The 12,763-nt window shown below is 37.9% G+C and overlaps 1 protein-coding gene across 1 annotated transcript in view; it reads left to right on the top strand.

The window, feature by feature from the left end:
• Window positions 1-12,763, top strand: part of UBAC2 (UBA domain containing 2) — a 239,940-nt gene that overhangs the window by 178,792 nt on the left and 48,385 nt on the right. Inside the window, exon 7 of the mRNA XM_077158584.1 lies at window positions 8,279-8,524. Within this exon, the coding sequence (XP_077014699.1) occupies window positions 8,279-8,524 (246 nt within the window). The remainder of the gene's footprint in view (window positions 1-8,278; window positions 8,525-12,763) is intronic.

Consider the following 12,763-nt stretch of genomic DNA (forward strand, 5'->3'; position numbering starts at 1 on the left):
TTAGCAGAAGAAAGGATTAGTGAACTAGAAGACCAGACATCTGAAATCCTACACGCAGAAGAACAGATAGAGAAAAGAATGGAAAAATATGGAGCAGGGTCTCAGAGAATTGTAAATGACAACATGAAGCACGCAAATAAATGTGTGATGGATGTCCCAGAAGGAGAAGGGAAGGGAAAGGGGCAGAAGGAACAATGGAGGCAATAATCACGGACAATTTCCCATCTCTTATGAAAGACATAAAGTTGCAGATCCAAGAAGTGCAGTGTACCCCAAACAGAATAGATCTGAATAGACCTTCTTCAAGACACTGACTGATCAGGTTGTAAAATGTCGAAGACAGAGAAAATTCTGAAAGCAGCAAGAGAAAGTGAGTGATCCACTTCATGTTTGAGAAACTTGGTAAGACTGTGTGTGGATTTCTCAGCATAAATCACAGAGATGAGAACGCAGTGGTATGATATATTTAAGATACTGAAAGAGAAAAACTGCCAACCAAGATTTCTATATCCAGCAAAGCCATCAAAATGAGGGAGAGTTTAAGATATTTTCAGACAAACAGACGCTGAGAGAGTTTGTGAACAAGAGACCTGCTCTACAAGGAATACTAAAGGGAATGCTACAGGCAGATAGGAAAAGACAGGAGAGAGCTGTTTGGAGAAGAGTGTAGAAATAAAGACTACCAGTAAGGTTACAGAATAAAGTAATGACACATGCAACAGCATCGATGATCCTTGAGGACATTATGTTGAGTGAAATTAGCCAGAAACAAAAAGGACAACTACTGTATGGTCTTACTAATATAAACTGACATTAGTAAGTGAACTCTGAAAGTTAAAGTTGAGAACACAGGTTATCAGGAGATAGAAAGAGGGTAGTGATTGGGCATTTGGTGCTGAAGGAGGACAGAATATTCAACAGGATTGATAGTAAAAATCTAGAAGTGAATAGCACAATACTGTCTGATGGTAGTACAATATTGTAAGAACACTGAACAAAACTGAGTGTGGGTATGGTTGAAAGAGGAAGGCTAGGGGCACATATGACACCAGAAGGAAAGATAGAAGATAAAGACTGGGAGTGTATAACTTAGCAAAGCCGAGAGTGGACAATGATGGTGATTAAATGTACAAATATAAGAATGTTTTTAAATGAGGAAGAACAAATGAATATTAGCATTGCAAGGTGTTGAAAATGGGATGATATATGAAAAAAAGACAATCAATTTAAACTAGGGTCTATTAGTTAACAGGAACATTATTATAAATATCCAAGTTAAATATCAGTAAAAGGGGGATATAAGGGAGGGGTTCTTGGTGGTGGTGGTGGTGTTTCTTCTCTTCATTTTATTTTTTATTCTTTTTTTTTCCCCTCTTCTTTCTTTGCAGAGGAAATGGAAATGTCCTCATATAAATTGTTGTGGTGAATGTATAACTATGTGATTATACCAAGAACCATTGATTCTTTACTTAGGATGGATTGTATTGTTTGTGAATAAAACTGTTTAAAAAATAAACAGAAAGATGTAAGTGCTAGGAGAAAATGTGGAAAGACAGATATACTTATTCATTATGGGTAGGGAAGTAGAATGGTGCAGCCCCTCAGAGGGCAGTGTGGTGGTTCCGCAGGAGGTTAGGAATCGAGTTGTCATATGGTCCAGTAGCCCCATTATTAGGTATATACTTGGAAGAACTGAAAGCATGGACACAAATAGACATTAGCGCACTGGTTTTTATGGTGGGATTATTCGTGATTTGCAATGGATGGACTGGCCTAAGGGTACATCGACTTAGAAAGGACAGACTGTGGTGCATACATACAGTGGAATATTGAGTAGCTACAAGAAGAAATGATGTTGTGAGGCATGCAACTAGGTGAATGAACCTTGAGGACACTACGTTGAGTGAAATAAGCCAGAAACAAAAAGACGAATACTATAATCCCTCACTAATATGGACTACATGTGCAGACTCTGAGAATTGAATTCGAGAGCATAGATTGTCAGGGGAAGGCTTATTGTAAATGTACCTAGATTGTAAACTCTTAAAGCAATCATATATATTCCTGAATTGTAACAATTATTTCTAAATTCTGAGGTGCTGAGTGCTTTGTGAATAACCTGGTTGTTACCTAGAACTTGGTGTATCTGTGTGACACCCTAGACTCAGAGCTAGAGTTCTGCAGCTATGAAAGTCAACATTACTCCTTACAGCAACTGTTTAAAAAGCTGAAAAAGAGGTCAGACTTCAATTAGAAATATGCATGAAGTTAATTTAGTTAGACTAAGGTAAATCAGACTAAAGAGTAAAGGATGATATTGACTGTATTTTAAAACTTCAGCTGTAAAACTAGAGGAAGAGATGTTTTTGGTACAAAATTTATATGTCCTGTAACACACTATCTAATTTATTTCTATGGTAAATTTATTTGAACACCATAAATACACAGAACCTTGAATAGGGAGTGAGATCTTGTTGGTTTGTACAGGTTAGTGTGATGCCCTGATACATCCCAGAGTAATCTGGGCAGAAAATAGAAAATATTTGCAGAGTACCTTGAGGGATTGGGGGGAAATGTGGAAATATTCAACTTCCCCACCTGGGGAATTCCGGATATTCCCGTAAGTATTGGGGACTACCAATTTAATAGGCCAAGCCTTTGATCTTGGGGTCTGCTCCTGTGAAACTTATTTCTGCAATGGAGAAGCTAAGCCTACTGATAATTATGCCAACAGGCACCCCAAGAGAACCTCTTTTGTTGTTCAAATCTGGCCTCTCTCTAAGCCAACTCTGCAGGTAAACTCACTGCCCTCCCCACTACCCCATGTAGGTTATGTCTCCCAGAGGTGTAAATCTGGGGTAAGAGAAATGAAACAAAGTTTTAATGACTAAGAGATTTCAAATAGGACTGAGACGTCATTCTGGAGGTTATTCTTATGCATTATATAGATATCCCTTTTTAGTTTTTAGTGTATTGGAATAGTTAGAAGGAAATAACTGAAACTGTTGAACTGTAATCCAGAAACCTTGATTACTGAAGGTGATTGTAGAACCATCTAGTTTTCACAGTGTGACCGTGTGATTGTGAAAACCCTGTGACTGAGGCTGCCTTATTCCAGTGTTTGGACAGATGAGTAGGAAAATAAAGACAAAAATAAATAAACAGCAGGAAGGGGAAAGGGTATGGGGTGCTTTGGGTGTTCTTTTTTATTTTTATTCTTTTTTTTGTAGTAATGAAAATGTTCAAAAATTGATTGTGGTGATGAATGCATCATTATATGTTGATACTGTAAACCATTGATTGTATGTGTAAACCATTGATTGTATGCTGTGGATGATCATATGATATGTGAATATATCTCAGTAAAGGTGCATTAAAGAATCCTTCCCAATCCCAATGTCAAAATAATGTTCCTTCTATTATTTTCTTCAAGAAGATTTACAGTATTATAAAATATATTTGTATCCTTAATCCATCAGGTGTTTATACATAGATATCAGGAAGTGGGCTGATTTTCTCTTTTTCTTTATGTATATGTAGTATGTCTTTTCACCTTTAATTTGCCCAGATTTGTCATATAGCCCCAAGGGCCCATACATTCAATAGTCTGTTTCTAGGCTCTTTTTCTTTTCTGTTTGATTAACCCTAATTATTTAAACTTTATCTTGAAGTCTGATCTGCCATAAATTCCCCTCTTTAAAATTACCTTGCCTATTCTGTATCCCTTCTTTTTTTTTTTAACTTTTGATTTTAATGTATAATGCATACAGAAATATGAATTTCACAGAGCTGTGTAAATTACTATAAATTGAACACACTCGTATGGCACGACCAGTCAGAGTGCTGCCTGTTCACGATTTGCATTGGATGGAGGTGACTTAAGGCTGCAACGACTAAGAAATGGAAAGGGGAACTGTGGTGTATACATTCGATCAACTACTGAGCGGCTGCAAGAAAGAATGAAGTTGTGAGGCATGCAACTAGGTGAATGAACTTTTAGGGCAGTATGTTGAATGAAATGTCAGAAACAAAAAGACAAATATTATCACGCCTCACTCGTATGAACTAACTATAATAGGCAAACATGGAGAAACGAAGTGAAGAGCATGGATTATCAGGTTTGGGCCTGTTGTAAAGGTCCTTGATTGTAAGCTATTAGAGCAGTCACATCTAATCTGGAGTTAAAACTGTTATTTCTAAATTCTGAGATACTGAGCTATTTGTGTATTACCTGGTCATTCCAGGTTATACACAACTTTGGGTATGTATGTGATACCTGAGACTCAGAGTTAGAACTCTGAAACTATGAAAGTCAGCATTACCCTGTATAGCAACTGTTAAAAAGTTGGAAAAGCGATCAGGCTTCGACTACAGATATGATGGAAGATCTGGATAAGACTAGGTAAATCAGAATTCAGGGCAAAGGATGATATGATCCATATTTTAAAACTTAACTGTGTGAGACCAAAGGGAGAGATGTTTATTTGGTGCAAAATTTATATTTTGGGTTGTGCATTATCTACTTTAACTTATATGGTCAGTGTATTTGAACACCTTAATTATATGGAATCTTGAATAGGGCATGAGATCTTGTTGGATTGTATGGATTAGTATGATACCCCGATATACTCCAGAGTAATTTGGACAGAGAATAAAAAAGTATTGCAAAGTCCCCTTGGGGGACTGGGGAGAAAAGAGGAAATATTAAGCTTCCCCATCTAGGGAATTACTGATATTCTTACAAGCAGTAAGAACAACCAGTTCAATAGGCTGAGCCCTCAATCTTGGGGTTTGCCCCTATGAAATTTATTCCTGCAAAGGAGAAGCTAAACCTACTGATAATTGTGCCAAAGAGTCACCCCCAGAGAAACTCTGGCCTCGCTCTCTAAGCCAGTTCAGCAGGTGAATTCACTGCTCTCCCCCACCACCACCACCATGGGACATGACTCCCAGGGGTGTAAATCTCCCTGGCAATGTGAAACAGGACTCCCAGGATGAGCGGGGACCCAGCATCAAGGAACTGAGAAAGCCTTCTTGACCAAAAGGGGGAAGAGACAAATGAGACAAAATCAAGTTTCAGAGGCTGAGAGTTTTCAGAGTTGAGAGATTATCCTGGAGGTTATTCCTATGCATTATATAGATATCCCTTTTTAGTTTATGGTGTATTGTAGTGGCTAGAGGAAAAAGTACCTGAAACTGTTAAGCTGTGTATCAGTAGTCTTGATTCTTGAAGAATAGCTTTTACATGTGGTTTTTTGTGAAAACAATAAAACTTTTAAAATGTGATCGTTTGTTTGTGAAAACCTTGTTTCTGATACTCTTTTATCCAGGGTATGGACAGATGATTAAAAAATAAGGAAAAATAAATATATAAATAATAGGGCGGAATAAAGGATTAAAAAATTAGGTAGATTGAAGTACTAGTAGTTAATGAGAGGGAGGGGTATGGGATATATGAGTTTTTCCTTTTTATTCCTTTTTTTTGAAGTGATGTAAGTGTTCTAAAAAAATTATGGTGATGAATACACAACTATGTGAAAATATTGTCAGCCATTGCTTGAATACTGTGAATGGACTGTTTGTGTGTGATGATACCTCAATAAGAAAAAAAAAGAGAGAATACTGCCAGCTGCCAAAGCCTTTGGCATCACTTCCCTCCTAGACCACTATGCTGGCATATATGGTAGTCACCTTCTTGTTTTGCTTTATAGTTTTACTACTTAATATATAGTTTAAATATAACCATTTACAAAAATGGAATCATAATGTATGTGATTGTTTAGGTCTTGCTTCTTTCTCTCTCTATATATATATATATATATTTATTTAATCTAAACCTTAAATATTCCACATGAAACAAGATCAGCATTTAAGTTCCAACAAGAAAACTGTATTATGATTTTATTGGGAATTATATTAAATTTACGTATCAATTTGGTGAAAATTGATATTTTAATTATTTTTCATCTACCTGTTCTAGGTATCTTTATTTATTTATTTATTTATTTATTTTGTTATATGCCTGTAATTAATTGTTTTTCCTTTCTGGGTAATGTGTATTTTCTCTCTGGATGCTGAAAAGAATTTCTTTCTTTGTTTTACTACAATGGATCTGGGTGTAAATTTCATTTTATTCTTCTTCTTGGGACTCCTGCATTTTCAATCTAAGGATTTATATCCCTTATTAATTCTGGAGAACTCTTAACTACTGTCTGCTTGAATAAAGTCACACCACCACCCATCCTTGCTGTATTCCCTCTATTTTCTTCTGGAACACCTAAGAGATGTACATTGGGGTCTTCACAGTTCTTTACGTGTTCCACCTGTTTAGAGACCCATGCCTCACCTCTGTGGCTGCTCTACCCCATTTCAGAGACTCGTTGGTTCATGCCTTCCAGAGCCTTCACCTTTTCATTGCAGAGGACAGTGTAGATACTTGACTATGCTGAGTTAGCAGAGGAATTGAGGTGCTTCTTATACAGACAAGTAATTCTTCACTTTACTCCTGACTTCCACAGTACCTGGTGCCTCTAACCTCTGAGTCTTTCTGAGTCTCACAAAGCCCTCTACGGACATTCAGGTTTACCCTTCTTCCCTTACGCTAAATGATGGATAATCACTTGATATACTTTCCATGTTTGTATTGTGGTTCAAGATTAGAAGTACTTTCTAGTGTCACTGAAAATGGAGTTTGCTTCTGTTTCTGTATTCTTTGTTGTTTTGTAGTATTTTTGAGAGACGGGACAAGGACATTATTGGAAGCTAGAAGTCTTTCTCCATTCACTCTTCAGCCTACTCAACCTGTCTACCCTCACCACGGCACCGTACCTATTCTTGTGAGGTCATCAAAGGCCTCCATTCTGCCAAGTCCAATGGCCATTTCTCTCCCTTTATCTTATTTGAACTCCCAGCTACATGAGACATAGCTAACCATTCCCATCTTAAAGCACCCTCTTCCCTTAGCTTTGGTAATTCTTTACTCCCTTAGTTTCTTTCTGTTTACTGGCGGCTCCTTCTCAGATTTCTTCACTGTCTTCTACTCCATTCATCCACAAAATATTGGTGTACTCCTGAGTTCAATATCCAACTGCCCACTTGGCAACTCCACTGGGATGTCTAATAAATATTCCCAAGCTTATTCCCACATTGCATTTTCTGTATTCTTGGCCTGAAATGCTCTTCCCCCAATTCTTCAAATCGCTGGCATCCCATCATCCATTAGATTTTTGTCCAAGTATTACTTCTTCATAAAGCCTCCTTGACTACCCAATCTAAAGAAGGCCCATGCTCCAAGTCACTATATCCTTCATAGAACTTTTCTGAAATTAATTTTTTGTTTACTTGTCTACCCTTCATATTGACTGCATCTTATAGAGTCAAGGCAAGATTTCTTGTTTATCATGTCTTCTGCTGTATTTTAAGTTCCTAGAGCAGTGTGTGATATATATCAAATGCTCAATAAACTCCTGTCAAATGAATTAATTTAAATTTTACTAATAAAACATCAAAATCTACTTTTCTCAGTTATTCTCTTCTTTGGTATTAATGACTTCTTTTATCCTAAGAATCAAAACAAAAAAATTATTTTTAAGTTTTACAAAGGAATAGTCAGTCTTTTTATTCCTAGAAAATCATTGAGGATCTTTAAACTTCTTTTGCCATATAAATGAACTTAAAGTTGAAAAATAGGTTTGTTTATTAATAGAATTATTAATTGTTAACTAATATTGGGTATGGAATTTAAAATCTAGAAAAAATAATACTTAAATACTGATTAAAATAGTATATAAAAAAGCAAAGATTTTAGATTGTCTTTATTTTCTGATAAATTTGTTATGAGACTGAGTAAGACCATTGAACATTAAAGTTGTTTTCTGCTGCTGTCTCTGATGGCCATCTGCCAGTAGAGTAACCACAGACTTAGTACAGTGTGAAAGTGTTTTGATAATCAGATTTTTTATTTTTTTTTTCAAATGAAGACATTGGCTTTTTAAATATTTTATCAGGACTTTGAATGATGAGTGGTTAGGATTTTCTATTCCTTATAATTTAATAAAAATAGATTTTAATGATTAAATTGTTTGCTGATTTGTACTCCTTATATTCTGCAACTTGGTATAGGTTTTTGGTTATCACCTTTAACACTGCTAAAACTAAGAAAAATATCATGTTAAGTAGTACTGCCCCCCACCCCCCAAAATGGGTTTTGTGGTCACTGATTTCTGAATTAAATATGTTCAGTGTTATTACAGCTTTAAAGTTACATTTTTTCTTTTAGATTTCTGGTATCTGCTACAACAACAGTGTGTTAAAAGTTCATCAGGTGCTCTGCATCCCCCGCTGGGTGGCAATGTTATTTTCTTGGACACTTGAACCCATATTTTCGTCTTCCGAACCCACCAACGAAGCCAGAATCGGAATGGGAGCAACAGTAGACATCCAGAGACAACAAAGAATGGAGCTGCTTGATCGTCAGCTGATGCTCTCTCAGTTTGCACAAGTGAGGCGACAAAGACAGCAGCAGGTAAATAATGATAACAATTAAAAATTTTTAAATATCCTAAATGAATTTTTCCTCTGTGATTGTATGTGTGGTAGAGATCTCATTTTAGTCTTGTGCACTGCAATGCAGATTTTGACGTTTCCAAACAGAATGTAATTCTCAGATGTGGCTATTCTTAGTTTTCTTAACAGGTAAAGAAATAAATTGCAGCTAAAAGATTGGCCAAACTGGACATTTTTGTTCCAGTTATATTAAATAAGCATTATTTCTTAGAGAAACACCAACCTAGTTAACAAGATGTGATATTTATCTGTTTTTATAATCTTGTAAAAGCCACAGTGTCTTCCTGTTAAAAATGCTTATGTGCCCTGGAGTGGAGAGCAAATGTAAAACTTCTTGATTTTCCTTTGTTGAAATAGAGAGAATATGAAGATGAGAAAATTTTTGAGGAAACAGTCAATGAGTAAAACAAATAAATGCTCTGTTTTCTTAACAACCTTATCAATAATCAGGAACTGTGAATCATTTATCTACAAATACAGCTGTATCTAAATATTCATTATGACACTTGTCTTCTAAGGGAGGCAGGGTTGGGTAGATTACTGTACATCAGGCTAGAACCACAGGCCTGGTCTTTCTTTGACACTTTTGTGATCCAGCTCAATTGGCTCTTCATTTCTTGTCTCCATCTTCTTTACTGTTTGGGGTAGTAAGAAACAAGACTATTCTTTCTTGGCATTTTCATATCTCCTGTCCACATGTGGATACGGGAGGCAGGTCTCTAATGACTTAGAGAAATGAAATCAGGTATTGACTCTCTGGAGTCCCATTGTAGGTATGAGGCCCAGGATTTATATCTGGGGTGGAAGGAAGGAAAACCCTCCTCAATGCACCAAGTCTTTAGGGAAAAGAGAAGAATGAGCAAAAGTTGTTGCTGCCTTAGTTATTTGAATTTGAGGTGACTCTGAAACATATAATATAGATATCCATCATATAGTCAAAGATGGAGGATTGACACAGCTTTGAGAATTCAAAGCTGGAGATGTAAATCCCAGAGTCAACATTGTAGAGATGAGAGCTGAGGGCAAGTTAATGGGTGAGTCCTAAAAGAGAAAAATTATATCTATGTTGAACACAGGGTATGAACTAAACCTTGTTTTTCAGTAGATCCTGCAAGGGAAATAGCCACAGAATAAAAGGTATGACAGCTTAGAGGTATCAGTCTCAAAAATGCTGAGCAAGTAATATAAGCATAAATATTTTCCAAGTGAAAGAACAGAGATTATGAAAGAGAGACAGAAGTAATGGATGAGTTTGAATTTTCTGGCTTAGATAATGGGATAGATTGATGATGTACCATTTCACCAATATCAAAAAAACAGATTTGGAGGAAAGATATTGTCTAAAGTGACTTTGGAGGGAGATCCCCATATAATAGCTATGGATCTGAAAAACCAGGGAAGGGATATTTCCCATGATTGGCTTCCCCAGGAAGATTTTTGTGCAGGAAGTTTATTGGAAAATGCTCTCAGGATTAACCTCTTTGGCAGAAGAGCAGTGAAGGAAGCAAGATTGGACAGAGAGGAAAAAGTGAACTGCAATTACAACAAAGGCCTCAGCAAATCTTATCGAGAGCTATGGCGCTGGGATAGCCCTTCCAGGTTTTCCCAGATTGGGGCAGGCAGCTAAAACTTTAACCATCACCCACAACAACAACCAGTCATCAGATGTAGATTTCCCCTAGGAAGGAGGCATGATCTTAGATTGCTTCTCTTCAGATGCAGCCTTTCCACAGAAAGGTTTTCGTTGGAGAACTATCAGATGCCAACATGATTGAGTGCTCCATCCTGAAGGAGGTGGGGAATCTGGTCTGCACACCACAGCATCTACTGCATTCCATCCCTTGTACTGCTTTGATCTTGATTTACATACGTTCTTGGAACAGCTCCTCCAGAATTTCAATGGGTCCTTTTTTCCTGGAGGAAACTTTTAAAAAGGAAGTTAGCAAGACAAATTGTATCCTTTCTACTGAGGTTGGTCACAAGGCCACACTGGTATTCCTCTCGCTTGTCTACTATCCATTCTAAATTCCCCTCACCCTTGACTAGAAGATTCCCTTGGTCAAGTGGTATATACCCTTATCTCTATGGGGTCTGAGTCCCTGGACACCATGCTCTTCTCCGACTGTGTCTGCAGCAGTTGTCCATTAGCATAGAAATTGGGCAAGCTAATACCAAAGAGACACCCAAGTGAATCACCTGGGTGCTGTTTATATTCTTCCCTGCCTCCTTTTTGTGACCAAAGCCCTACCTTTTCCTGATGGTCAGGGTTAATACTCTTGCCAAGAAATGACTCCTTTCTTTACCTTCTGGTCTTTTGGCATAAGGAATCCAAAAATAACTAAGCAACAGCTATAACTTAAAATGAAAAAAGGTTTTTGCTATGTCTCCTGATGGAGGTATTTCCCTTCTGTGAACCATGAGCTCTAAACCTATAGAACCTAGAGTTGCAGGGACAGGAAGTACAGATTCCCCAATGTGGATCACTAGGAGTGATGGTAAAAAGGGTCACATCTCCTTCAACCTCTTATTTCAAAGGTCCATGTATTCTACTGTTGGGGGCACAGCACCAACTAGATGGTGTCTGATTTGGGGGTTATTCTGCGTCCTAGAGAATAGAGCACCATCCCTCCAGAGCATCATCTCTAAGCTGATATTTCACTTCCCCTTTCAATGGGCTGTTTCACTGATCTGCTAAGGTGGCAGCTCTTGGATTCACATGGTATGTGAGATCACTGTATCCTAGATGATGTCACTGTTGCACCCACTTTGCTGACATGATTTATGAGAGATCCCAATCAGTAGGCCATACACTCTGTAAAGCCTCAAATAGTGGTGCTAGTTGAGAGTAAAGGCAGACCTATAACTGAAATATGTATCAGTTCCAGTTAAAATGAATCGCTGCCCCTTCAAGAGTGGAAAGGTCCCCATATACTCCATTTGGCACTCTATGACTGGTTGATGGTGGTGCATGGGGGCTCAGCATTGGTCTCTGCTGCTGGCACATTGTATATTCCACCAGGGCAGTAGCTAGATCAGCCTTGGTGAATGAGGCCCATGTATAACCTCTATCCCTGGCACCATGGCTCTTTATGTGCCCATTGCACAGGGGTGACCATTGATAGAGGCCAGCTGATGTCAATCAGTTGAGTCATTCTACTTACATTCATTCTGTTGTCTCTTCTCTGGTGGATACTCTATCTGCATACTGTCCTACAAAACAAAGATCTTCAATCTGCATGCTAGTCCTGTAGTTATATCCATGTGCCTCTTCCTCAGGCCTCCCTGTCTCCTACCTTCTAGTTCCCTGATCAACCAATCAGACTATTCATCACACCCTGTAAATCATATATATTATTACCTCAGGCCACTTCTCTTTCTACTCAAAATGGATGACCAAATATCATCCAAGCCCTGCCAATTGGGAGGATTTCTTGAAGGTCACCCTGATTGGAGCTATAGCTTTCAGTTTTCAATATAGCCAATCCATCCATGAACCAAATTTGACTATTTTCCTTCTCTTTCATTAGGTCATAAGGAGCACCACCATATGGTGAGCTGGGGAAAAGGTTTAATGCAACAGTAGTGAATGACATAAGTGTGCTCTGGCATACCTGCCTCTGCAGCTCACTCACATGCTCCAGCCCTGCCATGCAGATCTTAGATACACCACTTTCATCTTACGATGGATTTCTGTGGGACCACGTGATATTGTAACTTGGCAGGTTTCATAATTCTGACCACATGTTCACTGTATGTGTCACTTTGGGCCAAGGAAACAGTTTTTTGAAAATGTGTAATTCTCTGCTGTACGGCCTTGCTCCAGGACTCTAGGGTATCTGTATTAGGGTTCTCCCAGTGAGTCTTACTATAATCTCCACCCAGTTCTTTTCCCACCGAAGATACTTTTTCTCAATATATCACACAGTACGACTAAGCTCTTTATTATAATATGCTGCTTCTGAATATTAATCATGCCTTAGACTTAAAGAACTTTGGGTTTATCCACCAAAGATACTTTTAATACCATAGATTCTGTCAAGTTGCACAGCCCAGGCATCAATGAATAAAATAGATAAAAATCCTTACTCTCCTGGAGCATACATTCCAGCCACGCAGTTGCGAAGATTGCTACATAATTTTCTTTGTTTGTGGGCTATAACCATTGCTTGTCTGACAAGGTTCTTGCCAGACAGAAACT

Source organism: Tamandua tetradactyla, chromosome 4, assembly GCF_023851605.1.
Source record: "Tamandua tetradactyla isolate mTamTet1 chromosome 4, mTamTet1.pri, whole genome shotgun sequence".
Taxonomy (NCBI): domain Eukaryota; kingdom Metazoa; phylum Chordata; class Mammalia; order Pilosa; family Myrmecophagidae; genus Tamandua; species Tamandua tetradactyla.